The sequence below is a fragment of the Galeopterus variegatus genome, unplaced genomic scaffold (assembly GCF_000696425.1).
Source record: "Galeopterus variegatus unplaced genomic scaffold, G_variegatus-3.0.2 Scaffold5108, whole genome shotgun sequence".
NCBI lineage: Eukaryota > Metazoa > Chordata > Mammalia > Dermoptera > Cynocephalidae > Galeopterus > Galeopterus variegatus.
This window is the reverse complement of record NW_007731219.1, coordinates 93,646-120,926: the sequence shown is the minus strand read 5'-3', so window position 1 is coordinate 120,926 and position 27,281 is coordinate 93,646. Positions and strand designations below refer to the sequence as shown.

Sequence of the window (27,281 nt, the reverse complement as noted above, 5' to 3'; positions counted from 1 at the left end):
TGTGCACGAAGACGTGCGGCTGCTGAACGACGCCACCATGGAGAAGGACGAGTCGCACGCAGGCAAGGTGGTGCTGAGGAGCTGGTACGAGAAGAACAAGCACATCTTCCCTGCCAGCCGCTGGGAGCCCTACGACCCCGAGAAGAAGTGGGACAAGTACACGGTGAGGAGGACGCCGGTGGGGAGCCTGAGCCGGGTACGAGCCGGAGGCCACGTGCCAGCCGCCCTGCTCAACTCGGCTTCCCGCCCTTGTCCCCCCCCCCCTGCCCCCCGTTGTCCTTACTCCAGATCCGGTGATGGGTGGTCGTCTGCTGCCGCCAGCACCCCCGCCCCATGTCTTCAGGACTGCAGGCGATGGCTCCCCTCCGACCATGCAACCATGCGACCACGTCACCCCGTGGCGCTGTCACTTTTTTTTTTGCAATAAAGAAATGCACACGTTAGAGCTGGAGCACCTGCACTGTGAGAAAGTGTGTCCTGTTTAAAAGCATATTTATTGAAAAAATTTACATAACATAGAATTCATTTTGATAATTTTAAACTATACAATTCAGTGGCATTAGTACATTCACGATGTCATGCAACTATCACTGTTTTTTTTTTTTTTTTCCTTTTTGTCTCTTTTTTTGTGACCGGCAACGGATCGCAACCCTCAGTGTCACGCCCGTACTGGACCGGGACCGGCAACGGGATTGCAACCCTCGGTGTTGCCCCCGCACCTCGCTCAGCCAGTGAGCGGCCGGTCTGTATGTGGGATCCGAACCCTCGGTGGGAGCGCCAGCTCACCTGTCCTACCTTGGCCAACCCTGCTCAGACTGCCCAGGGGCTGGCTGGCCACTGTCACAGCCCCAAGGCAGGATCCAGCTTGGGGGGTGGGTATCGGGCCCCACACCAACACCTCAGCATCCAGCTCCTCTAGTTCCCCTTGGGTAAGTTGAGGCAGGAAAGCCTGCCTCCAGGAGGCTGAGAAAGGAGCTGACAGGACCCTGTTTCTGCCCTTTCTCCCCTTGCCCAAGGTCAAGAAGAGGGGACAGGGACAGCCCCTCACTGGCTGATGTGGAGCGCCACAGCTCGGGGTCTGGCCCCACCTCCCTGGCAAATGTGCAGCTCTGAAGGTGGTGGGTGGTGGCAGAGACCCTGTGTCCCATTCAACCGTGGCCTGGGGAGGCCTGGCTGGCACCTCGGCGCTCTCAGTTGGGCTTCCAGGTCCGTGTCTGGGATGGGGCCATCTGGGGGTCACTCGGAGGGGAGAAGGGTAGAGCAGGCCTCAGGGCACAGCAGGGAGGAGGTGGCCAGGCCTCGCCCTGTGTCCTGGACATGGGAGACAAGTCCGAGGACCTCAATGGGGCCTTTTGTTGGGCTCCCAGGAACTCTGGAGGGGATTGTCTGGTCGTCCAGCCAACCCCTTTCTGTCCTTTGAGAAGCCACCAGAAGAGCAGGCCTCCCAAGGAAACAGCGCCTCTCAGCCAGCTCACCTGATGGCAGATGGTTTCTGGGGGAGCTGCCTCAGCCCTGGCAGGGGAGAACCCAGTTTCTGGAAAGAGTCATAATTTCCTGGGAAGACAGGCCAGGGGGCGGGGGTGAGAGACATTTGGGGTCAAAACGAAGGGGCAGGGTGACTATCAGGAAAGGAGACCCATGTCCTTGTGGCCAGGGAAGGGACAGAAAAGGCTGTGCTGTGATGGGGGGCTAGGAAGGAGCCCCTTGCTAAGGACAGGGCTGAGGTGGCAGCTGGGACGGTGGAGCTGGACGAGCAGGGTGACAAGCTTCTTTCAGGTCTCCCATTTGGCCGCTGGGACTGGGCTGTCCTGGCCACCGGCCTCACTCCTAGAGGCGGTGCTGGCCTGAATTCCCACCGAGGAGGGACAACTGTCTAGGTGGGGTCAGGCTTGGAGTCCCTTGGGACTTTTGCCTCATTGTGTATGTGGGGTTGAGAGGAGAGCTTGGGAGGCCGCAGAGGGAAGTTGAGCTGTCAAGGCAGTTGCTAGTTGATGCTCTGGAACTAGACGAGGTCGCCGAGGACCAGCGTGTGCTGGGCTAAGGACCAAAGACACAAGGACAGCCGGACCTCCTCACCCAGGCTTTATTCCTGGGGTCTGTGTGTGCAGAAAACAAAGAGGGAAACAAAAAATGAACCAGCGACGTGAGGAGGCCTTTCTGGCATGGGGGCATTTAAGCTGACAAATAAATGACAAGAAGTCAGCCATGGCAACGCAGGCAGGGGGCGGTCCAGGCAGAGGGCAGAGCAAGTGCGAGGACACTGGGGCGGCGCAGCGGAGGGACGTCCCCCTTGTCCCGGCGCGACTCAGCGGAGGCGCACGCGATGCTCCCACCAGCCATGCACGTCCCTTCCCCTCCCGCTTATCCGTGCCCGCAGCCAGCACACGAGCCCCTCCGAGCAGACCAGACGTTCTGCCTCGTTCTGCCTCGAAGCGTCTGGCACAGCCCAGCGATCCCGCACCTCGTGCCGGCGCATCGCTCAGCCGCGTGGCCCAGTGACCTCCACGGCCCCCATCCTCGCGCCTTCAGAGCCTCCGCCCGCTGCACAGCGAGATCCAGAAAGTCCCCCCAACGCCAGGGCCTTGTCCCGACTGGCAGCCCCGGCCGCGGTGTGACAGTGTGACGGGCCGGCTCCGCTGAGCCTCGCCCGCAGGGTGTCGCGGCTCCCCACCCGGACTCATGGGCTAAGCTGAGATGGGGGATGATGGTTCCTCAGTGTGCGCTTTAATTTTTAATTTTAAAATTTATCTTTTTAATTTCTTCAAGACGAAAAAGTCGCATAGCATCAATGAGCCAGTAACCATTTAAAATGTGCAATCCAGTGGCAGTTCGTACATTCACAACGTGGTGCATCCACCACCTCCATCTACTCCCAGAACACTTCCATCACCCCAAAAGGAAACCCCCCTCTCCCAGTCCCTGGCAGCCACTAATCTACTCTCTCTATGGATCTGCCTCTTCTAGAAGTTTCCCATAAATGGAATCATATAATACGTGCCCTTTTGTGTGTGGCTTCTTTCATTTAGCGTAACAGTCTTCGAGGTTCATCAATACTGTAGCATGAATCTGAATTTTATTCCTTTCTCTAACTGAATAATGTTGCATTGTGTGGCTGGGCCACGTTTTGTTCATCCACTCAACTGCAGATGGACATTCTGGGTGTTTCCACCATTCGGCTGTAGTAAATAATGCTGCCATGAATATCCGTGTACAAGTTTTTGTTGGATGTCAGTGTGGTTTGCATTTGTATTTCTCTTTCCCATGTTTAAAAATCACATGCATTTCTCCTGCAAACTGTCTATTCCTGTCACTTGCCCATTAATTGTATTGTTGGTCTTTTAAATCTGGAATTCCAGGTACCTCCCATACATGAGGGGGAGTGGCCCCTGGTGCTATATAGCACCAATATTTTTCCCAGTTTTTCATTCTTCCTGGGGTGTTTCTTGCCATGAAAAGTTTCTTTTATTTTTAGGTATATTGGACTTTTTTTTAAAGATGACCGGTAAGGGGATCTTAACCCTTGACTTGGTGTTGTCAGCACCACGCTCACCCAGTGAGCTAAGCGGCCATCCCTGTATGGGATCCAAACCTTTGGCCTTGGTGTTATCAGCACCACACTCTCCCGAGTGAGCCATGGGCTGGTCCCTACATCTCTCTTTTAAAAATACAAAAAAGATACAAAAGTAAAAGATAGCAAACCAAATGTAATCTTTCCTGACCCCATATTCTCCTAGTTATAGTTTTCTGCTGCTCTTCTCAATAAAATTTCTCAAATAACTGTCTCCACTTTTTTCTTGGACTTTTCAGTCTTTTATGGTTTCAGGGTTTTAGGTCCCGGTTAGGAAGGTCTTCTGCAATTCGGTGTTACAAAGGAAGCACCTGGGGAGTTTTAACAGGAGTGAGACACAAGCTTGAGTAAGTTTTCAGGTCACTCCAGGAGCAGCGTGGAGAAAGGATTGGTGGAGGACATGGCAGGAGGCCAGAGAGGAGGCCACCGCTGTCATCCTGAGGGGAGAGGCTGATGGCTTGCACCAGAGTGGAAGGAGAAGGTCAGCTTCTGGGTAGATTTTGACGAGACGGCCAATAGGACTTGCTGATGGACAGGATGTGGTGTTTCGAATATTTTCTTATAAGCAACAGAAACTAATACTGCCCCCCCCCAAAGAATCTTTACTAATATGGGGCACACGGGAAGGAAAGCAAGTTTAGGGTGAACAAGTGTTTGCGGACATGTTATGTCAAGATCCCTATTAGAGAGTGAGGTGGGGCTGCCAGACAAAGACTTGGACTTACGAAGCTGGACTTCACAGGAGAGCTTGGGAGGCTGGAGAGAGAAAGTGCAGAGCCGTCAAGACAGACTTTATTGGATGCCTCTGGAACTAGAAGAGCTCACCGAAAGAATCAAAGAGTAACACCCAGGCTTCTGGTTTGAGCTGGGCAGATGGGACTCGGAAGCAGGGCTGTGACAGGGTAGGCAGCAGGATTTTGACCCCGATTCTGAGGTACTTATGCAATAGTTACATGAGGATGCTGAGTAGTCACATGCTCTATGAATAGAAATTCTGCTCCTATGTAATTACCCAAGAATAACTCCTGCACATTTGTTATAACTCTCTGCAAAGGGGTCCCCTTGGGTTTTGGGTTGAATACTAAGCTGCATACACACAGGGTGAAACTCCAGGAATTGGTCAATGAAAATCCAGAAGTGTTGCAACTGAGTAATGCAGCTAAGACTAGCCCTACAGTAAAGGCCTCTCTAGACCTGCCTTAACAAAGCTTAAAAACAGGCCTTGAGAGGATCAAGCTGATCCACAAGTACATTAAGTGCCTGCCAAAGTCCAACCCTCTTTTAAGGAAGACAACAAAATCTAGACACTCCACAACACAATAGTCATAATGTCCAGCATGCGATAAAAAATCACCACACATGCAAAGAAGCAGGAACATGCGATCCTTAACCAGGAGAAAAATCAGTCAATAGAAACAGAAAGCGTTTCAAAATACAAAATTGGAGAGAAAGCAACCACTTCTATCCGACATTGGACTGGGGGGTCTAGCCAGGGCAATTAGGCAACAAAATGAAATAAAAGACGTCCCGATTGGAAAGGAAGAAGGAAAACTATCTCTACTCTCAGATGATATGATCTTGTATATAGAAAATCCTAAGGAACTCTCTAAAAAACTGTTATAGCAAATTAGCAAGTTCAGCAAGGTTGCAGGATAAAAGATCATTATACAACTGTATAATTATATCAATTCTATTTTTATACACTAGCAATGAACAATCTGAAATGAAGATAAGAAAACAATTCTTTTAAATTTCTTTTTTTGGCGGCTGGCCAGTACAAGAAAACAATTTAATTTACAAGAGCGTGAAAAAGAATAAAATACTTAAGAATCAATTTAACAAAAGAAGTGTAAGATTTGTACACTGAAAACTACAAAACATCATTAAAGAAATTAAAGAAGATCTAAATAAATGGAAAGACATCTATATTAGTCATGGTTCTCCAGAAAAACAGAACCAACAGGACACATGCGCCGGCGTGCACACACACACACACACACACACAACTTATTTTAAGGATTTAGTTCATGCAATTGTCAGGGCTGGCAAGTTGGCAAGTATGAATTTATAGGGCAGGCCAGTAGGCTGGAAACTCAGGCGGGCTTTCTGTGTTACAATCTTGAAGCAGAATTTCTACTTTTCTGGGAATCCTGTTTTTGCTCTTATGGCCTTCAACTGAGTGGATGAGGCTCACACCCATTTTTAAGGGTGATCTCCTTTATTACAGTCAACTGATTGTAGATGTTGACCACAGCTACAAAATACCTTCACAGCAATACCTAGATGAGTCTTTAATTAAATGTCTGGGAACTGTAGCCTGGCCAAGGCGACACATACAATTAACCGTCATAACATACTGTGGTCATGGATCGGAAGACTTAATTTTGTTAAGAAAGATGGCAGTCCTCCCCAAATTGATCTACAGATTCAGTTCAATCCCTATCAAAATCTCAGCTGGATTTTTTTGCAGAAATTGACAGGTTTATCCTAAAATTCATATGGAAATGCAAGGGACCCTGAATACTCAAAACGATCCTGAACAAATGTGAAGGGCTCATAATTCCCAGTTGCAAAACTTACGACAAAGCTACACTGATCAAGACAGTGATGCACAGGAATAAGGATAGACATAGAGGTCAATGAAACAGAACTGAGAGTCCAGAAATAAACCCAGACATCTATTGTCAATTGGTTTTTTATAAGGGTGCCAAGACCATTCAACGAGGAAAGAATAGTTTCTTCAACAAATGGTGCTGGGACAACCAGATATCCACATGCAAAAGAGTGGAGTTGGACCGCAATCTCATATCATATACCAAAATGGATCAGAGGCCTAAATTTAAGAGCTAAAATTATAAAACTTTCAGATGAAAACAGGTATAAATCTTTGTGACCTTGGATCAAGCAATGATTTTTTACATATGACAATGAAAGTACAAACAACAAAAGATAAATTAGAAGTCATCAGAATTTAAAAGTTTTGGGGCCGGCCCGGTGGCGCACTGCTACAGTGCGCCGCTTGGGAAGCGCGGTGGCGCTCCCGCCGAGGGTTCAGATCCCACATACAGACCGGTTCCCGCTCACTGGCTGAGCGAGGTGTGGGAGCAACACCGAGGGTTGCGATCCCGTTGCCGGTCCTGGTCCGGTACGGGCACGACACTGAGGGTTGCGATCCGTTGCCGGTCACGAAAAAAGACAAAAAAAGGAAAAAAAAAAAAGAATTTAAAAGTTTTGGGGCCGGCCCGGTGGCGCACTGCTACAGTGCGCCGCTTGGGAAGCGCGGTGGCGCTCCCGCCGAGGGTTCAGATCCCACATACAGACCGGTTCCCGCTCACTGGCTGAGCGAGGTGTGGGAGCAACACCGAGGGTTGCGATCCCGTTGCCGGTCCTGGTCCGGTACGGGCACGACACTGAGGGTTGCGATCCGTTGCCGGTCACGAAAAAAGACAAAAAAAGGAAAAAAAAAAAAGAATTTAAAAGTTTTGGGGCCGGCCCGGTGGCGCACTGCTACAGTGCGCCGCTTGGGAAGCGCGGTGGCGCTCCCGCCGAGGGTTCAGATCCCACATACAGACCGGTTCCCGCTCACTGGCTGAGCGAGGTGTGGGAGCAACACCGAGGGTTGCGATCCCGTTGCCGGTCCTGGTCCGGTACGGGCACGACACTGAGGGTTGCGATCCGTTGCCGGTCACGAAAAAAGACAAAAAAAGGAAAAAAAAAAAAGAATTTAAAAGTTTTGTACATCAATGAATACTGTCAAGAAGGTGAAAAGAGAATCGACAGAATGAGAGAAAATATTTACAAATATGTGTATGATAAAGGATTAATATCCAGAATCTATAAAGAACTCCTACATCTCATCAACAACAAAACAAAAAATTTGATTAAAAAATGGCCAATGGACTTGAATAGACATTTCTCCAAAGAGGATATAGAAATGGTCAACAAGCACATGTCATCAGGGAAATCAAAATTGAAACCACCATGAGATACCCCTTCTCACCAACTAGGATGGCCATAATAATAATAATAATGGTGATAATAATAATAATAAAAGCCACCCAGACAATAAGTGTTGGAAAGGATGAGGAGAAACTGGAACCCTCCTACAGTGCTGGTGGGAATGCAAAATAGTACAGCTACTTTGGAAAACAGTTCGGCCATTTTTCAAAATGCCAAAACTGACCCAGCAATTCCACTCCTAGGTCTATACCCAAGAGAAAGGAAAGTATGTGTTCACACAGAAACTTGTGCATAAATGTTCCTAGCAGCATAATTCACAATAGCCAAAAGGTGGAAACAACCCAAATGTGCACAAATTGATGAATGAACAAAGAAAATGTAGTATATCCATGCAATGGAATATTATTTGGCTCTAAAAAGAAATGAAATCTGGATACATGCTACAACATGGATGAACCTTGAAAACATTATGCTCAGTGAAAGAAGCCAGTCACAAAAGACAAATACAAGTTGTACGATTGCATCTATATCCGATGTCCAGAACAGGCAAATCCGGAGTCAGAAAGTGAGCGGAGTGGGTCCCAGGGACTGAGGGGATGGAGAGTGACGGCTGACAGGTACGGGGTGTTTTTTGGGGGGGTGATGAAAATGTTCTACAACTAGACACTGGTGATGATGGTTGCACAACTCAATATACAAAAAACCATTGAAGGGGCCGGCCTGTGGGGCTCACTCGGGAGAGTGTGGTGCTGATAACACCAAGGCCACGGGTTCGGATCCCATATAGGGATGGCCGGTTCGCTCACTTGGGAGAGTGTGGTGCTGACAATACCAAGTCAAGGGTTAGGATCCCCTGGCCGGTCATCTTAAAAAAAATAAATAAATAAAAATAAAGAAAGAAAGAAAAAGAAAAGGAAAGAGAAAGCAAGGGAAGGAAAAGCCCGGATTCGGGGTGGTGGTGGCCGGCGGGGAAGAGGCCCGAGGCGCAAGCCCGTCAGCCTCGAGTCCTCGTGCTGGGCACTCGCCCATCTCCCGGCTGTCTGCTGGCCGGGCTGTGGCACAGGGGCTGGGTGTGCCTGTGATGCAGACGTTGCCACTTACGAGCGGGGGCGGGGGTGGGGTCTTGGGCTGCAAATCCTGCCTCTCCGGGTCTCCCTCCCGACCTTGCCCTGGCCTTTTCCTAGGCTTGTCTCTCCGCGCGGCAGGGAAGAGGTGAGGCAGGGTGCGGCCTCCCTTCTGCGTGGCTTCCATTCTTCTCGGCTGTTGCATTAGGGGTCTAGGATGCAGACCTGACAAAAGAGCCCCGGAGAGATGATCAGTCTGAGCTGAAACTTTGCAGTTTCGAGCTGGGCCTGCTCCTTGTTCTAGCAAATGCATGTTTTCCTTTCTCTCTTCTGTGCCTCCTTGGTTTGGTTCCCCACACCACCCCCCCTCAAGCTGGGTACCTCCTGTCTCCCTTGGGGCTTGGGCAATGAGGGTAGCCTGAGCCTGCCCCTCTGGCTGCCACGACACTGCTTTGCTATCTTGCAGCCTGGGGCTGGCTGGGTGTGGCCTGGATAGTGCCAATCCTGACACTATCCCTATGCCCCCGCCCCATGTCCCCAAGGCTGCAAGTGTATTTGGGGATGTTGCTCCCCTTCCATAAGGCTCCTGAGATGCTCAAGGGGCGAGGGTTCCTCCCCTTCCCCAGCTAACCTCTGGATCTGGAGGGAGAGCCGTGCAGGGCTGCCTGGGCATCTGTCTGGCTGTGCATGAGCAGAGCTTGACTTATGTCTCTCGACGCGTGGCTGTGGGGGCAGGCGCAACTCGGCTTTGTGTTTGCAGCAGGGAGGCCAGACAGCAGGCTCCTGGACAGCCAGAGGAGGCCCTCGGGGCGAGGAGGCAGCTGGGGCCAGGAGTTGGGGATGTAGCTGCTCTGGGTCCAGCCTCAGGCCTTGATTCCCCAGACCTCTGTCCCAGGGCTCCTGGTGGCAGTGCCCCTCTGGGGTGGGGTTCACGCCTCCCGCCCCTGTCCCTCGGCTTGTGATTGTTTTCTCCCTGACTTTTCCTTCCCCCAGCTCAGACCCGGGGCATCTCTGTGGCCTGGGGCTTCCCTGGGGCTGTCCTTCTGTGTGGCTGGCTGCCCTCAGCTCCGGGATGTAGTGTTCGGGGTCTCAGTTCCAGTAGGGCCCCCACCCCGCCTTTCCAAGCATCTGGCTCTGGCTGCCCCCTTGGGTGTGGCCCAGCTGAGGCGAGGCCTTCTGGCTCCTTTCCAGAGCGGGGGTGGGGGATGATTGATGGCCCCCAAGCCTGCCTGCGCTTGCTGCTCACTCATGCGCCCTGGTGGAGGCCCCTCCTCTGTCCCAGCCATGGTGACCATCTGGGGCTCCGGCGTGCTGGTGGGTGAGTGGCCCTGGGCCTCTGACTCCTACTTGCCATCTCTCCACAGGCCCGTCCCCGGGTGCAGCTTAGAGCCATGCCCGCTGTCTGCCTCCTCCCACTGCTCTTCCTTGCCGTCGGGGGGGCCCTGGGCAGCAGCAGGCCCTTCCGTGCCTTTGTGGTGACAGACACCACGCTCACCCACCTGGCCGTGCACCGAGTGACTGGGGAGGTGTTTGTGGGTGCAGTAAACCGAGTCTTCAAGCTGGCCCCCAACCTGACCGAGCTGCGGGCCCACGTCACGGGGCCCGTGGAAGACAACGCTCGCTGCTACCCACCTCCCAGCATGCGCGTGTGTGCCCACCGCCTGGCACCTGCGGACAACGTGAACAAGCTGCTGCTCATAGACTATGCGGCCCGCCGCCTGGTGGCCTGTGGCAGCATCTGGCAGGGCATCTGCCAGTTCTTGCGCCTGGATGACCTCTTCAAGCTGGGAGAGCCCCACCACCGCAAGGAGCACTACCTGTCGGGGGCCCAGGAGCCCGACTCCATGGCTGGCGTCATCGTGGAGCAGGGCCAAGGGCCCAGTAAGCTGTTCGTGGGCACCGCTGTTGACGGCAAGTCAGAGTACTTCCCCACCCTGAGCTCCCGCAAGCTCGTCGGCGACGAGGACAGTGCGGACATGTTCAGTCTGGTGGGTTCGCCTGCTCGGCCCTCCTCTCCTGTCAACCCTCTCATGAGCCTGGCCCCTTTCCCTGCCTCCTTCATGCAGTCCTGGCTATGCCTCTTGGAAGAGCCCTGTTCTGAGAGGGGAAGCTTCGGCCCCTCGCTGTCCGAGATGCAGACAGGCTGTTGAGGGTGGGAGGACAGGCTGAGCCCAGCTGCGGGGCCCTGTCTGCAGTGGGGCTGCTCCGTCTGCCCTCTGCTGCCTTTTTGGCCGGGGTGCCTGTGATCGATTGTCCAGTGGGGCAGGTGAGGGATCATAAGGGAAGCCCTTGGGGCACCATGCTGCTGGAGCAGGGCGGGGGGACAGTGCGTGGCGAAGGGGGGCGGGCCCAGGGCCTCAGCCCATGCTCTCCCCTCCACCTACTCCCCAGGTGTACCAGGACGAGTTTGTCTCCTCTCAAATCAAGATCCCCTCAGACACACTGTCCTTGTACCCCGCCTTTGACATCTACTACATCTATGGCTTTGTGAGCGCCTCCTTTGTGTACTTCCTGACGCTGCAGCTGGACACCCAGCAGACGCTGCTGGACACGGCGGGCGAGAAGTTCTTCACGTCGAAGATCGTGCGCATGTGCACGGGGGACTCGGAGTTCTACTCGTACGTGGAGTTCCCCATCGGCTGCTCCTGGCGCGGCGTGGAATACCGCTTGGTGCAGAGCGCCCACCTGGCCAAGCCCGGCCCGCTGCTGGCCCAGGCCCTGGGTGTGCCGGCCGACGAGGACGTCCTCTTCACCATCTTCTCCCAGGGCCAGAAGAACCGGGCCAGCCCCCCTCGGCAGACCATCCTCTGCCTCTTTACCCTCAGCAACATCAACGCCCACATCCGGCGCCGCATCCAGTCCTGCTACCGTGGGGAGGGCACGCTGGCCCTGCCCTGGCTGCTGAACAAGGAGCTTCCCTGCATCAACACCGTGAGCTCGTCGCTCGCCCCTTGCTGTCCCCAGGCCTGGCTTGGTAGCTTCCCTGGCCCTCTGCCCCTTCCCAGGTCTGCGGTGCCTGGCCTTGCAGCCAGTGGGCTGGCCTTCCTGTCCCGGGCTTGGCATGGCCCTGGGAGTGCCACCTTAGCTCTGACACCCATTGCTCCCTTTTGGAGATCCCCCACCCTCTTCCTCTTTCTGTCCTTCCTCCCTTCTTACTGTCTCTCCTTTGCCCGGCACCCTGCTTGCAGACTGCCGCCTTCCTCTTCCTGCCCCCCCATCCATGCCCAGCCTGTTCCTTCTTGCCGTGTCTCATGAGTGTCCCTTGCTGTCTTGAGTCAGCAACAATCTCCCAGGCCATCCCCATCTCACCGGCCCACACTTTGCGCCTCCCTCCCTGCTCTCCCTCTGCAGCCCTCAGTTTCTCGTGGGGTCCCAGGACAAGCAGTCAGGCCTGGCTGGAGGGGGAGCAGGTTGAACGTGGGATCTGATGGCCTCTGTGCAGCTGGCGTGTGTGTGGCGGCTGAGGGCTCTGACTCTCATGTACTGCTCCTGTCTCACCAGCCCATGCAGATCAACGGGAACTTCTGTGGGCTGGTGTTGAACCAGCCACTGGGCGGCCTGCACGTGATCGAGGGGCTACCCCTGCTGGCCGACAGCACCGATGGCATGGCCAGCGTGGCCGCCTACACCTACCACCAGCATTCTGTGGTGTTCATTGGCACGCGCAGCGGCAGTCTGAAGAAGGTGGGCCCTGGAACCCTTGGCATGTAGGGATGGGGCAGTCTCTGAGATGTGGGCCAAGGGTGCGAGTGCGAATGTACACATGAGCCTGGGAGACCTCGGACAGGGCATGGCTGGTGGGAAGGGAGACTTCCCAAGCTGGGCCCCTCAGCCACCCACCCTTGCCAGCACCAGGTTCCTGTGGCTCTAGGGACGGAGACCAGACCTGTTGTGGGGCCTCCATGCCACGAGAGCAGGGACCAGGGCCAAGCCGTCCCTGCTAGGTCCTCAGTTGAATAAATGAGGGAGCAAATGTGGACATATCCCTGTGTGCTCTGACCCCGGGACATGCCTTGTCTGCAGTCACCTGGCCCCCTGAACCTGGAGGTGGCTTGGCATGGAGGGGGGAGGAACTGCGAGCTCAGGTACATCCTGAAGGGACAGGTGTCAGGGTGATAGCAGCACTCTCACCCTGCTTGCCTGGTAGGTGTGCTTGCTCTCCCCGGGCGGGGGAAGAGCTGGTCTGGGGGTGGCCTGGGGAGGCTTTGTGAAGGGACACGTGGAGCTCGCAGGGCCCAGCCTTCTGTGCTGCCGGGACCCTTTTTCCATTTGTAACAGCTTTATGGAGCTGTAACTCACATACATACGACTTGCCCATTTATAACACACAGTCCAGTGGTTTTTAGTGTACTTGCATTGTTGCACAACCGTTGCCACTACCTCATTCCAGGACATTTTTTTCACTCTACAAAGCCCCATACTCTTTAGCTGTCACCTCTGGCCCTCCATCCCCTGACCTTAGGCAACACTAATCTCTCCGTCTCTGCATCTCCTGAGAGCATTTTCCGGCTGACTCCAGGGGCTGGCCTTGGCACCCTTCTTCCCCTGGCTGCGGGGGCTGCAGGCAGCCAGGCTGAGTGCTGAGCCCCGCCAGCTCAAGAGGATGCCCTGGGTGCAGGGGCTGCGGTGGCGTCAGGCTGGCCAGTCAGCCCTCTGCCCTGGTCTTGTGGCTCAGGTGCGGGTGGATGGCTCCCAGGACGCCCACCTGTATGAGACGGTCCCTGTGGTGGACGGGAGCCCCATTCTCCGAGACTTGCTCTTCAGCCCCGACTACCTGCACATCTACCTCCTGAGTGAGAAGCAGGTGGGCCCGCGGTGGGTGGTGGTGGGTGGTGGGGCGGGGATGGGCTGGGTGCTGACGTGGGTATCCCCAGGTGAGCCTGCTCCCGGTGGAGACCTGCGAGCAGTACCTGACCTGCACTGCCTGCCTAGGCTCGGGGGACCCACACTGTGGTTGGTGCGTGCTGCAGCACAGGTGAGGGCGGCCAGTGCCAGATGAGGGGGTGACGGCGGGCTTGGGAGTTAGAGGGACCCAGGAGGGCCCTGCCACCAGCCGGGAGGGGCCAGCCACACCTGCAGTGCCTGCCTTCATCCTCCTGCCCAATTCTCCCCAGCTGTGCCCTTGCAGCCTCCCCTCCCTCGCTCCTTCCTCCACTTTCTGCAGCTAATGAGTGGAACTTCCACCCCAAGTGACATCCCTTGGGCCCCAGGGGACAAGGCCAAGGCACGCTGTTGCCTGGCACTGTGAGCTGGACAGGCTGTCCCTGTACCCCACAGCCTCCCGCTGCATGCCCTGCCTGGGCCCTCCTGGGGCAGTGGCAAGACTGGCTCTGGCCTCACCCCATCCAGGTGCTGCCGTGAAGGGGCCTGTCCAGGTGCCTCTGCCCCACATGGCTTTGCAGAGGAGCTAAGCAAGTGCGTCCAGGTGCGGGTCCGGCCCAACAATGTGTCAGTGACATCGCCTGGGGTGCAGGTGAGTGGCATGGACGGTGCTCGGCCCGCGAGTGCATGTGTTGGGGGGTGCGCCCTGCTCTGAGCCCTCTGCCTCCCCCAGCTGACTGTAGCCATGCGCAACGTGCCAGACCTCAGCGCGGGTGTGAGCTGTGCCTTTGAGGAGGTGACAGAGAGCAAGGCCATCCTGCTCCCCTCTGGCGAGCTGCGCTGCCCCTCGCCCTCCCTCCAGGAGCTCCAGGCTCTCACCAGGGGGCACGGTCAGTGGGCTGGGGCTGTCTGGGTGTGGTGGGGGCCGCTCTTTCTCCCCGGCTAGTTCATGGCCACCCGGGGCTTGCTGCAGGGGCCACCCGCACTGTGCGGCTGCAGCTGCTGTCCAAGGAGACGGGCGTGAGGTTTGCTGGGGCTGACTTTGTCTTCTACAACTGCAGCGTCCTCCAGTCGTGAGTACCTGGCCTAGCCCCTGGGGACAGAAAGGGGTTCTGGAACAGGTGACGCCTGCAGGGTGGTTGTCACTGGGGACCTCAGGGGCTGTCAGGCCTTCCTGACCTCTGTCCCCATGCTTCTTAGGCCCCTGCCACTGTACAGGCCTTGGCTGCGTTCTTCCTTTGTTTGCCAGTGTGTCCTGCGAGAGGGGCAGTGAGGGGCCGTCTGGCCTTCTCTGCTATTCCTGAAGCCACTCTCCCCTGCCAGGTGCATGTCCTGTGTCGGCAGCCCTTACCCCTGCCACTGGTGTAAGTACCGCCACGTGTGTACCAGCCACCCGCATGAGTGCTCCTTCCAGGAGGGCAGGGTCCACAGCCCTGAGGTGAGGCGGGCGCCGCGTGTGGGGTGCTGGGCTTCGCGTGGGCTGGCCTCTGGCTTTTCTGACTTTGATCTCCCTGAGTTCTTTGAGCCTCCCCCAGGCAGCGCAGGGCTGGCTGGGCCTGGAGAAGGGTGACCGCCCAGTGTGCACTGACGGGTCTTCTCCCCGCAGGGCTGTCCTGAGATCCTGCCCAGCGGGGACCTCCTGATCCCTGTCGGCGTCATGCAACCTCTTACCCTGCGGGCGAAGAACCTGCCGCAGCCCCAGTCGGGCCAGAAGAACTACGAGTGCGTGGTCCGGGTGCAGGGGCGGCAGCAGCGGGTGCCAGCCGTGCGTTTTAACAGCAGCAGCGTGCAATGCCAGAACGCCTCGGTGAGGCCCGCCCCGCAGCCTCCTGCCTGGGGGTCCAGGCTGTAGCAGACAGGGGTAGTTCCTGTGTACGCCCAGCTTCTGAGAATCCTGCTGGGGATTCCTGACCTGGGACGGGGGAGGGACAGTTAGCTAGAATGTGGGGGTGTGGTCTGCACATCTTACCGGGGGTCATGTGGGTCCCTTTCCCCCAGTACTCCTATGAAGGCGATGAGTATGGTGACACTGAGCTGGACTTCTCTGTGGTCTGGGATGGAGACTTCCCCATCGACAAGCCTCCCAGCTTCAGAGGTGAGGGGTGGCACAGAACCGAGGAGCCAGCCTCCTAGGGTAGAGTCAGCTCTGCTGGAGCCCGATCTGGGGGCCCTAGTGCTCCCCCCTTCTCTGTCGCTGGTCCCCCATCAGCCGTGCTCCCTGTGCCCGCAGCCCTCCTTTACAAGTGCTGGGCCCAGCGGCCCAGCTGCGGCCTCTGCCTCAAGGCTGACCCCCGCTTCAACTGTGGCTGGTGCATCTCGGAGCACAGGTGCCAGCTGCGGGCCCACTGCCCGGCCCCCAAGACCAACTGGATGCACCCGAGCCAGAGGGGTGCCCGGTGCAGCCACCCCCGCATCGCCCAGGTCAGCCTCCCCCACCACCCTGCCCGTTCCTGCTGGGCACCTGTGAGCGAGGGCTGACCCAATCGCCTCCCATCCTGCTCTGCAGATCCACCCGCTCATGGGGCCCAAGGAGGGAGGTACTCGGGTCACCATCGTGGGCGAGAACCTGGGCCTCGCCTCCCGGGAGGTGGGCCTACGGGTGGCCGGTGTGCGGTGCAACTCCATCCCTGCCGAGTACGTCAGTGCCGAGAGGTGAGTGTGGGCGGGTGGTGCCTGGGCCCCTGTGCACCCGGGCCGGCCCTGACCTTCTCTGAGCCCTAGGATCGTGTGTGAGATGGAAGAGTCGCTGGTGCCCAGCCCACCGCCGGGGCCCGCGGAGCTGTGTGTGAGCGACTGCTCCGCTGACTTCCGCACGCAGTCGGAGCAGCTCTACAGCTTTGTGGTGCGTGGCCGCCCCGTCCTGTCCCTGCCCTGCCCCGCCTCTTCTCCGCCCCCACCCGAGGTGGCCGGGCTGGCTCCTCCCACCCCTCAGGCTGCTTCTCCCACAGACCCCGACGTTTGACCGAGTGAGTCCCGGCCGGGGCCCGGCGTCAGGGGGCACGCGGCTCACCATCTCTGGCAGCTTTCTGGATGCTGGCAGCAGGGTCATGGTGACCGTGAGAGATGGCGAGTGCCAGTTTGTGAGGTGGGCCAGGACCCCGCCGCCTTGGGCTGAGCATTGGGTGGGGGACCATGGGGCAGGGTGGCTGAGGGCCCTGGGCCGCCTGTTTCAAGCGCCCGGCTTGCCAACGTAGGAGAGATGCTGAGGCGATCGTGTGTATCTCGCCTGTCTCCACCCTGGGCCCCAGCCAGGCCCCCATCACCCTTGCCATCGACCGAGCCAACATCTCCAGCCCTGGAGTCATCTACACATACACTCAGGATCCCACTGTCACTCACCTCGAGCCCACCTGGAGCATCATTAAGTAAGAGCCTGGGGAGAATGGGAAGTCTGGCCAGTGTCGATGGGGTTGGGGACTGGGCTGGGTTCCTGAGCTTCTCTCCTGGGGCCTTGCCTGGTGACTGAGGCCTTGGGCATCAAGTCCGACCTCCTTTGAGCCTGAGCCCTTGTAGGTAGAGGGGCAGAGTTGTCCTGACCGCATAGTACCTGGCACCCACTGGGCGATCCAGGGTCAGGGAGGCCCTGGGCTCCCATGGCACCCTTGATAACTTCCCAGGGAAGGGTAGGGAGTACTGGGGTAGGGAGCCTGAGGTCCCTGTCCCCTGTCCCCAGTGGAAGCACTGCCATAACTGTGAGTGGGACCCACCTTCTGACAGTCCAGGAGCCCCGGGTCCGGGCCAAGTACCGTGGCATCGAGACCACCAATGTAAGTGACAGCCACACCCAGCCTGCCCCTGTCCCTGCTGCCCTTGGCCTCATGCACGGGGCTACTCACATTTGTCCCAACAGACTTGCCAGGTGATCAATGACACTGCCATGCTTTGCAAGGCCCCTGGCATCTTTCTCGGGCGGCCCCAGCCGCGGGCCCAAGGCGAGCACCCTGACGAGTTTGGCTTCCTGCTGGACCACGTGCAGACGGCCCGCTCCCTCAACCGCTCCTCCTTCACCTACTACCCCGACCCCAGCTTTGAGCCGCTCGGGCCCTCTGGCGTCCTGGATGTCAAGCCCGGTTCCCACGTGGTGCTGAAGGTGCCAGCAGGGCGGGGCGGGAGGGGGCGCACAGGTGGGGAGCCCTAGGACGACTGTGTCCTCCATCCTCAGGGCAAGAACCTGATCCCCGCCGCAGCCGGCAGCTCCCGCCTCAACTACACGGTGCTGATCGGAGGCCAGCCGTGCGCACTCACCGTCTCGGACACGCAACTCCTGTGCGACTCGCCCAGCCAGACGGGCCGGCAGCCTGTCATGGTGGGTGCAGGGTGGGGAGGCCACCAGGACAACTTGGGGTGGGCATGGGGGTCGGCTCATCTTGGGCCTGTCCCTGCAGGTGCTGGTGGGTGGCCTGGAGTTCTGGCTGGGCACCCTGCACATCACGGCCGAGCGAGCACTGACCCTGCCGGCCACGGTAGGGCTGGCGGCTGGGGGCGGGCTGTTGCTGCTGGCCATCACCGCTGTGCTAGTCGCCTACAAACGCAAGACTCAGGACGCAGACCGCACACTCAAGCGGCTCCAGCTACAGATGGACAACCTGGAGTCCCGCGTGGCCCTAGAATGCAAGGAAGGTGCCGGAAGCAGGGGATGCGGTGTCGGGCGTGGGAACTAGGGGCCTCCGTCCACCTGCTCGGCTCACTCCTCCTCTCCGCTCCGCCACAGCTTTTGCAGAGCTGCAGACGGACATCAACGAGCTGACGAACCACATGGACGGGGTGCAGATCCCTTTCCTGGACTACCGGACCTATGCCGTGCGCGTGCTCTTCCCGGGCATTGAAGCCCACCCGGTGCTCAAGGAGCTGGATGTGAGCGCCCGTCCCCAGCCTGCCCAGTCCCCGTTCCCCATAAGGCCACCCTCACCCTCCCAGACTCTCTGCTCCTTACAGACACCCCCCAATGTCGAGAAGGCTCTGCGCCTCTTTGGGCAGCTGCTGCACAGCCGCGCCTTCCTGCTGACCTTCATCCACACGCTGGAGGCCCAGAGCAGCTTCTCCATGCGTGACCGTGGCACTGTGGCCTCGCTCACCATGGTGGCCCTGCAGAGCCGGCTCGACTACGCCACGGGGCTGCTCAAGCAACTGCTGGCAGACCTCATAGAGAAAAACCTTGAGAGCAAGAACCACCCCAAGCTACTACTGCGCAGGTACCATGCCGCCCTGGCCCTGCCCCTGCCTGTGCTGGGTCGCGCCCCAACCCCTTCTGCCTTGCCAGGCCCCACCTTCTGTCCTGACTGGCCCCGCCCCCTGGCCTGGCCCCGCCCTTACCTCGCCCGGGGCCGAGTGCCCCTCTCCCGCCCCAGGACCGAGTCAGTGGCTGAGAAGATGCTTACCAACTGGTTCACATTCCTGCTGCACAAGTTTCTGAAGGTGCGCTTGGTGGGCCAGGCAGCAGAGGAGGTGACGGGGACCGGCTGGCTGTCAGGCAGGCAGCAAGCTGTGCGCCCGCTCCCCACTGCAGGAGTGCGCAGGGGAGCCGCTCTTCCTGCTGTACTGTGCCATCAAGCAGCAGATGGAAAAGGGCCCCATAGATGCCATCACCGGCGAGGCGCGCTACTCCCTGAGTGAGGACAAGCTCATCCGGCAGCAGATTGACTACAAGACGCTGGTGAGCATGGGGCCAAGTGGGCAGGAGGTGTGGGAATGGGGACAGGCCTCTCCCTACACTGACTCTGGAGTCTGCTATATCCACAGACCCTGCACTGTATGTGCCCGGAGAGTGAGGCTAGTGCCCAGGTCCCGGTGAAGGTTCTCAACTGCGACAGCATCACCCAGGCCAAGGACAAGCTGCTGGATGCTGTGTACAAGGGCATCCCGTACTCCCAGCGCCCCAAAGCTGAGGACATGGACCTGGGTGAGGCCCCCGCCCTGTCCTGGTTCCCCACCCACACCCTCCAAGGGGGCTCTGAGCACCTCTGGACACTTAATCTCACCTGGGTCCCACGCTCTCCACCTGAGTTCTGTTCTCTAAGAGGAGCGGGCCCAGGGTCTCGGGGGGACACCAGGCATGACTTAAAGGGCTGTCTGTGGCCCACAGAATGGCGCCAGGGCCGTATGGCCCGCATCATCCTACAGGATGAAGATGTCACTACCAAGATTGAGTGTGATTGGAAGAGAGTCAACTCGCTGGCTCACTACCAGGTGAGAAACTGGGGGCTCATTCACCCCCAGGGCCATCTGGGAGCCTGGGCCCTGCCCTGAGCCACGGCAGGACAGAGGAGCAGCGGCCCTGGCTCCTCTCTGACCTTGTTTCTGCACTCGCAAATCCTCCTCATGAGGCCTTGGTGCCATCCATGTGCATACTGAAGGGTCTGGGTGGGTGGTAGCCCCTTGGCTTCTTGGCTTCCTGCACTGCCCCCTCTCTGTTTCTGGGGCCTTCAGGTGACAGATGGTTCCTTGGTGGCACTGGTACCCAAACAAGTGTCTGCCTATAACATGGCCAACTCCTTCACTTTTACCCGCTCCCTCAGCCGCTACGGTAGGTGTCCTCAGCATGGTGGCCTCTGCTGGCCCTGGGCCCTTTGAGGCTACACAAGCTGTACTGGGAGCCCCCCTGTCCAAGCAACTGACTTGGCTCTGCAGGCCTTCCCAGCCCCTGCCATTGGGAGGTCTCCTGTTCTGTAGAGTCTAGAAAGAAGGTGGGCCGAGAGCAGATGGGTCCCCTGCAGGCTACTGAGCTCCTGGGAAAGAGTGGGGCAAGCGGTTGGGTGATAGCCAGTGGCCCCAGTGGCCTAAGCGTCACACCTGTGCTCTGCCCCAGAGAGCTTGCTCCGCACGGCCAGCAGCCCTGATAGCCTCCGCTCGCGGGCGCCCATGATCACACCTGATCAGGAGACGGGCACCAAACTGTGGCACCTGGTGAAGAACCATGACCACGCCGACCACCGAGAGGGGGATCGTGGCAGCAAGATGGTCTCAGAGATCTACCTGACGCGACTGCTGGCCACCAAGGTGTGGGCCTGCCCTGCACCAACTCGGCCTCTGCCTCCTAGCCCAGCCTCTGCCCTGAGGTTGGCCCGGCTGCCGGGGGAGGGGCCTTTGCTACAGAAGCTCCCAACCTGAGGTCAAGGTCGTGTCTGTCTCAGTGGGGCTGGCCCTGCAGGGAAGTCTTGCTCTTTGCTGAGCCTTTCTACTCCCATCTGTCCTGCTTTAGGGACATCCTGACCTGGCTCACTCATAGCCTGTGTCCTCTCTCCCTGTCCCCCCATAGGGCACGCTGCAGAAGTTTGTGGATGACCTCTTTGAAACTGTGTTCAGCACGGCCCACCGGGGCTCAGCTCTGCCCCTGGCCATCAAGTACATGTTCGACTTCCTGGACGAGCAGGCTGACCAGCGTCAGATCAGCGACCCCGACGTGCGCCATACCTGGAAGAGCAACTGGTACTGCCCCACGCCAGGCTGCTGCTGGCCCTTCTGGGGATGGGCGGGTGGAAGAGGCTCGGGGCTTTGCCAAGACCCAAGGCCCTTGGGGGCAGGGTGACTGGCACAGGCTGCAGTAGTCATCCAGGCAGAGAGGACAGTGGCCTGGCCTGGGGCTGACATAACTGGCGCTATCAAGCCAAGAGGCGCAATTCCGGAGGTGGACTCTGCCAGGCGTGTGGGCAGGTGGGAGGTTGGTAGTGAGACCAGCACTGGGATGTAGTCCTTTTCTGTCTGGGACCTGGCACAGGGGAGATATGCTGGTGGTTCGGCTCAGGGGGTCACAGTGGTGACAGTGGAAGCTGCAGAAGGGCTAGAGACCCACCAAGGACAGAAGGGCCATTAATCTTATTACTCACTGCCTAGAGTCACAAGACCATTCACCCTAAACATGTCACTCTAGCCACCTATGGACAAGACATGGGCTGGCCAGACAAGAGCAAGATGTGAAGGGAGCAGTGACGGGAGGGGGCCCACAGGGCTGACAAGGGAGCCTCCGGTGTGTGTCTGTCTATCCAGCCTGCCCCTGCGCTTCTGGGTGAACGTGATCAAGAACCCGCAATTCGTGTTCGACATCCACAAGAACAGCATCACGGATGCCTGCCTGTCCGTAGTGGCCCAGACCTTCATGGACTCCTGCTCCACGTCAGAGCACCGCCTGGGCAAGGACTCGCCCTCCAACAAGCTGCTCTATGCCAAGGACATCCCCAACTACAAGAGCTGGGTGGAAAGGTGGGCCCCATCTTGTGGTTGTGAAAGGAGACTGCTGGGGGTGACAGGAGGCAGGGGGCACCCTCCCTGAGCTGCCTGTCTGAGGCGGGACAGCTCTAGGAAAAAGGCCCGGAGGCTGGCCTGGTGGTGAGGGCAAGGGTTTTGGCTTCTGTGACATCTGACTAAGTGACCTACTGAACATCCCAACAGGTACTACCGAGACATAGCAAAGATGGCATCCATCAGTGACCAAGACATGGATGCCTACCTGGTGGAGCAGTCCCGCATCCATGCGAGTGACTTCAATGTCCTAAGCGCTCTCAGTGAGCTCTACTTCTACGTCACCAAGTACCACCAGGAGGTGCGTCCCGTTCCCTGCAGATCCACAGTTACTTGGCCCTGAGGGTGCATCCAGTGGCAAAGGCAAGGGGTTGGTGGGAGTCAGGGAGTGCCACAAGGAGGTGAAGGGGAGAGGGAAAATAGAGCTCATCTCTTGCATTGCTCAAGTCCCTCCCCTGACCAGGCCATGGGGCTAGCACAGGTGACACTCTCCATAGATGCTGGGATTTCAGGGACCCAGGAGAAAGAGAAGCCATTGGCTGGAGTACGAAGTTCCCACTGGGCAAAAGTTAAGGCGGTCAGGCAGGCTGGTTAGCTCAGTTGGTTAGAGCACAGCCTTGCAATACCAAAGTCATGGGTTGCGATCCCCAAACCAGCCAGCCACACAAAAAAAGAGTTAAGGGGCTGGCCTGCCGCAAGGGATGAGCTCGGGGGACTGGGTGGGGCCGGGGGTGGGGCCAGCCATTCCTAGGGCCTGCATCGTTTGTGACCGGAGATGTCAGCAGGCAGCTGGATATAAATGGAGATATACACTTGTGAGCCAGTTGATGGCCTTTAAAGCCCAGATGAAGGGGCTGACCCGTGGCTCACTTGGGAGAGTGCGGTGCTGATCACACCAAGGCTACAGGTTCGGATCCCATATAGGGATGGCCGGTTAGCTCACTTGGGAGAGCGTGGTGCTGACAACACCCAGTCAAGGGTTAACATCCCCTTACTGGTCATCTTTAAAAAAAAAAAAAAGCCCGGATGAGCTCAGGAAGGAGGCCTTGAGTGGATGTAGAGGGAGAAGTGGCCCAAGCGCTGAGCCCTGGGACTGCCAGTCAGAGGTCAGAGATGAGGCGGGAACCCTGCCACGTGTGACCACCTCTGTGAGGTGCTGCTGCTGCTCAAGGAAGATGACGCCACAGCACGCTCACTGGGTCTGGCAAAGGTCCTGGTGACCTGGACAAGAGAGGTTCGGGTGGGAAGAGGGGAGTCGGGGACAGCGAGTCTAGGCCACCATTGGGAGGGCCGCGCTCTAGCTCTGGAGAGGAGGCGGAGAACGCTGTGTAGTTGGAGGGGGACTTGGGGTGGAGAAACTGGGGGTTTGTTGAGAGGTGAGAGGTTTGAGCCGTGAGCTGCCGGGAGGAGGGGTGGGCTGGAGCGTGTGGGAGGGAAGAGCCCAGCTCCAGGGGACCGTCCTCCCCCAGATTCTTACCGCTCTGGACCGAGATGCCTCTTGTTGGAAGCATAAGTTGCGCCAGAAGCTGGAACAGATCATCAGCCTCATGTCCTCCAACAGCTAAGGGTGGCAGANCTATTTATTTAATTTAACTCCACCTCGGTCTCATCTGTAAATACGTGTCCCCCGTGGGATGTTGCCAACCTCACCCACGTTTCGCTCCTTGAGTTGCTCTGGGACCTGCCACCTGTCCTGACCCCTTTATGACATTGCCAGCCTTGGCCCAGCCTCTAGCACCTCACCCTTGCCATGGCCAGCCCCATCCATCCTGAGAAGGGAGCCTTGGTACCAGCAGCAGTTGGGGTGGGTGATGCATCTGAAGCTGCACTGACACTGTGGCTGTGCCAAGCTGGGCCACAGTGTCCCCCTCCAGACGTCTCGGGAGTCAGACTCTACATTCCCTCGCACTAAGAAGCACAAGACACCAGTTTGAGGAGAGCCCTTATCAGAAGAGCACAGGCCACAGTGTCCTTCTCTAAATGTCTCCGGAATCAGGTCCTACATTCCCTCGGGACCCTGCTCTCCCTGAGCACCCAGAGAGCCATAGCCAGGCTTGTGCCAGGGCCTGGCTGGGGCCTGACCTCAGCCTGGGCGCTCCGGAACTCTCCTCTCCCGGCTCTACTGCAAAACGTCTTCAGTGGTGTCTGCACTCGCCCTGAACCTCCTCGACCTCAGCTGCCCCATCCTGCGCCCGCCCTGAGGGGCCGAGGCGGCAGTGCCTTACTGCTTCATGTCTTCTGCCTCCTCTGAGGAATCTGGCCCCATCTCATGGTCCTGGACCCCCAAGTCTCTCCTCTTTTGTTGCATGAGCTTTTGTTTGTGTAATGTTTTTTCCTAATTAAACGCTGGGAAAGTGGAGTCAGTGTGGTGCTTTGTCTCTGGGGCCAGTGGGTAGACCCGCTGGATGCTGGAGTAGCTGAAATCCCATTATGAGAGAAAGGACAACTCATTGCACGGTTCCTGAGGATTTGAGGAGGTCCAGGCCATGGTCAATCCATCAGCAGCTCCTGGTGGCTCCACTTTCAAGAAATATTCAGAATCTGCTCCCTTCTCCCCACCTCCACTGCCCCCACACTGATCTAAGGCAACAGTCTCCCCGCTCCTGCCCTTGCACCATTCAGCCTACTCTCAGGATGGGAGGCAAAGAGATCCTGGTAAGATATAAGGTGGGTCATGTCCCTACCCTGTTCAAAACCCTCCAGTGGCTTCAACTGAACCCAAACTCCTCCAAATCAGGAAAGTCCTTGCTGTTCAGGTTGGAACTCCCATCGTGCTGCGCCTACTTATGTCTTACTTCCTACACCTGTTAAGCAATGCAGGTGGGGAGAACGTGGGGTGCAATTTTAAAGGCGGTGTCCAGGAACGCCTTGCTGAGGGGGTGACAGGTGAGCCAGGTGGAATGCTGGGGGAAGAGAGTTCCAGAGAGCAAAGAGCCAGTGCAAATGCCCTGAGGCAGGAGTGGGCCTGGCATGTTTCAGAAAAGGGTGAGGAGGCCAGTGTGGCTGGATCAGTGAGTGCAAGGGGAAGAGCGGGAGGGGATGAGGCCAGAGAGGAAATGGGCCAGCTAACACTGAACTTCATAGGCCACTCACTGTAAGGGCTTTGGCTTTGAGCTTGAGTGAGATGGGAGCCCATTGGAGGGCTTGGGACAGAGGAGCGTTGGGACCTGCTCAGGTGTACAAGCCGCCCAGCAGGTTCAGCAGTCCACCGCAGGTGGTGGTGGTGGTTACGTGACTGTTTGCCAAAACTCCTAGACCTAGGCACCTAAAAAGGGGTAAGTTTGCAGTACGTAAATCATGTCTCAATAAACCTGAGTTTAGGGCCGGCCCCGTGGCGCACTCGGGAGAGTGCGGCGCTGGGAGCGCAGCGACCGCTCCCGCAGCGGGTTCGGATCCTATATGGGACTGGCCGGTGCGCTCACTGGCTGAGCGCAGTGTGGGCGACACCACACCAAGGGTTGCGATCCCCTTAACGGTCACGAAAAAAAAGAAAAAGACAAATAAATAAATAAATAAATAAACCTGAGTTTAAAAACAACCAAATATGGGGCCGGCCCGTGGCTCACTCGGGAGAGTGTGGTGCTGATAACACCAAGGCCACGGGTTCGGATCCCATATAGGGATGGCCGGTTGCTCACTGGGTGAGCGTGGTGCTGACAACACCAAGTCAAGGGTTAAGATCCCCTTACCGGTCATCTTTAAAAAAACAACCAAATATGCAAGTAAACAAAAATGAGTAAAATAGTAAAGAAACACGTGTGATGTGGGATTGGAATTCTAGCTCAAAACAAAGGGAAGTCCCAGATGACACCTGTGCAGTTAGTCAGCCTAGACAGAACCAGCCCGACAGACAGAAGACAGAGGACAAGAGAGATAGCTTAATATATTAGCATTGTGAGATTACAGAAACTAAACCTGAGGAGAAAAAAACAAAGCAATTTTTAACCTCAAGGGGGAAAATTCCCCAGAAATGAATAGAATCTGATAGAACCATAATGGGAGAATGAGGAGGGGCAGCAGAAAGGACAGTGCTGTAAAGAGACGACTGCCACCTATCCCTCAGTTATGCATAAAAAATATGAATCAAAAAAAAAAAAAAAAGGAAAAGAGAGCAAGAGAGAGAGGGAGCTGTAGCTGTTATGGCTGCTGCAAGCAGTCAGGTGCGACTCTGCACCCTTCTCTTCACCATCATCATCATCGCGACCCCCAACCAGCACCACGACCGTCGAGAGCATCCCCCTCCCTCTAGGGCACAACGTTGGGGCTCTCCAAGCTCTGCAAAAGCACACCCTGTCCAGGCGAACGGACTAACGGGGACTGGACTCACCCTTCCACTGGAAACACCTCAAAACAACCGAACGACAGGTATGAGCACAGGTTTTGGAGACACCGGCCACCAGGCAGTGAGGGACAGCGGTCTCTGGGAGCCGGCAGACAAACGAGCTACGCCCTGCCATTTCCCCAGCTTCCTGCCTGGACACAGTTTCCTGGTGGACCCTGGCGGACGCCGGACTTTAGGAGATGGCTCGGAATCCGGGCGGCTGGAGGTCACAGGGCAGAGGACCAGAGAGGAGACACAGAGCCCTGGATCTCCGCAGAGGGCCCGGCTGCAGGGTTCAGCAGACCACCGACGAGCCCCAGCGCGGGAGGAAACTACCTGAGGCTGGGGAATGGAACCCCCAGCCTGGGATGAAAGGTGGCTCTGCCCAGCACGCAAGTGGGACACGGACCAGTGGCTGTCCCCACTCGCCAGGACAGAGAGCCTCCTCATTCGGGAGGCTTCGGGCAGGGCACTCAGAAGGAAGGGTCTTCTTGCCTCAGTGGTGTGGAAAAGGTAACCCTACACTGAGCTGCTCTGGTCCCACGCAGCACATCTGCAAAGTGAGACTCAGGAGGGTGAGACTGGTTCCAATACCTGCACAGCGTCCCACAGCACAGCTCGTGGCGTGTGTCTAGGAACAGAGTCACCCAGCACTGGAAGACAAGGCCCAACGTGCACATGTGACGTCCCATCAAACACTAGCAGGAACACAAAGCAGCAAAGACCAGCCTGTAAGGAGGACAGAGATCAGTCACTAGTAGGCACCCAGAGTGGAAAGGAAGAGGCCCGGCTGCCTTTCTTCTGAGGAAACACCGTCGTGCGTGGAGAAAAGCCGATGGCATTCACAGAAGAGCTACTAGGCTACATGAGTTTAGCACGGGTGCAGGACACATGTTTTACTCCTTCCCCCAAGCATTTTCGCCAGTTATCCCAGCACTTTTCTTCACTGATCTGAGACAAAACCATTAAGTCACAAAACTCCTAGTGTTTCTGGGTTGTTTTTCTCAGGCAAACCATTTTTATGAAATATTTTGGCAGGAAAGAGACCCAGTGGTGACATGGATATGGGAAACTGGCATTCTGGTGGGAGAGCACATTTTTTGGAGAGCAATTTTGTACTACAGATGGAGAGTCTTAAAAACAAAATAGCAAATATTTAATTCCATAATTTTTTTTTTTTTTTTTGTCTTTTTCTGTGTCCGGCAACGGATCGCAACCCTCAGTGTTGCCCCCGTACCGGACCGGGGACCGGCAACGGGATCGCAACCCTCGGTGTTGCTCCCGCGCCTCACTCAGCCAGTGAGCGGGAACC

The 27,281-nt window shown here is 57.1% G+C and overlaps 2 protein-coding genes and 1 long non-coding RNA gene across 4 annotated transcripts in view; all 3 read left to right on the top strand.

The window, feature by feature from the left end:
* The window catches only part of FAM50A (family with sequence similarity 50, member A), a 6,002-nt gene extending 5,493 nt beyond the window's left edge, over nucleotides 1–509 (top strand). Inside the window, exons 12-13 of one of the 2 annotated variants that reach the window (XM_008588935.1) lie at nucleotides 118–163; nucleotides 289–509. In XM_008588935.1, coding sequence (XP_008587157.1) covers nucleotides 118–163; nucleotides 289–485 — 243 coding nt within the window. In that variant the 3' untranslated portion in view covers nucleotides 486–509. Of the gene's footprint in view, nucleotides 1–52; nucleotides 164–288 lie in introns of both variants that reach the window. The other variant, XM_008588936.1, reaches the window with a different exon arrangement.
* Nucleotides 510–9,983: 9,474 nt separating this feature from the next.
* Nucleotides 9,984–23,213, top strand: PLXNA3 (plexin A3). The gene is made up of 32 exons (XM_008588934.1): nucleotides 9,984–10,580; nucleotides 10,984–11,523; nucleotides 12,094–12,276; nucleotides 13,268–13,396; nucleotides 13,467–13,567; nucleotides 13,942–14,065; nucleotides 14,147–14,303; nucleotides 14,387–14,486; nucleotides 14,737–14,851; nucleotides 15,020–15,220; nucleotides 15,412–15,508; nucleotides 15,644–15,834; nucleotides 15,920–16,065; nucleotides 16,135–16,255; nucleotides 16,362–16,498; nucleotides 16,608–16,778; nucleotides 17,087–17,180; nucleotides 17,264–17,503; nucleotides 17,576–17,719; nucleotides 17,799–18,033; nucleotides 18,125–18,267; nucleotides 18,349–18,605; nucleotides 18,762–18,828; nucleotides 18,920–19,066; nucleotides 19,153–19,312; nucleotides 19,496–19,599; nucleotides 19,840–19,936; nucleotides 20,219–20,409; nucleotides 20,669–20,838; nucleotides 21,397–21,609; nucleotides 21,799–21,949; nucleotides 23,118–23,213. The coding sequence occupies exons 1-32, from the start codon at nucleotides 9,984–9,986 to the stop codon at nucleotides 23,211–23,213; spliced, it is 5,619 nt and encodes a 1,872-aa protein (XP_008587156.1).
* A 17-nt stretch (nucleotides 23,214–23,230) lies between these two features.
* LOC103604373 lies at nucleotides 23,231–24,007 on the top strand. The gene is made up of 2 exons (XR_551708.1): nucleotides 23,231–23,545; nucleotides 23,652–24,007. It is a non-coding gene; the product is annotated as an uncharacterized LOC103604373 (long non-coding RNA).
* The last annotated feature ends 3,274 nt before the right edge of the window (nucleotides 24,008–27,281 follow it).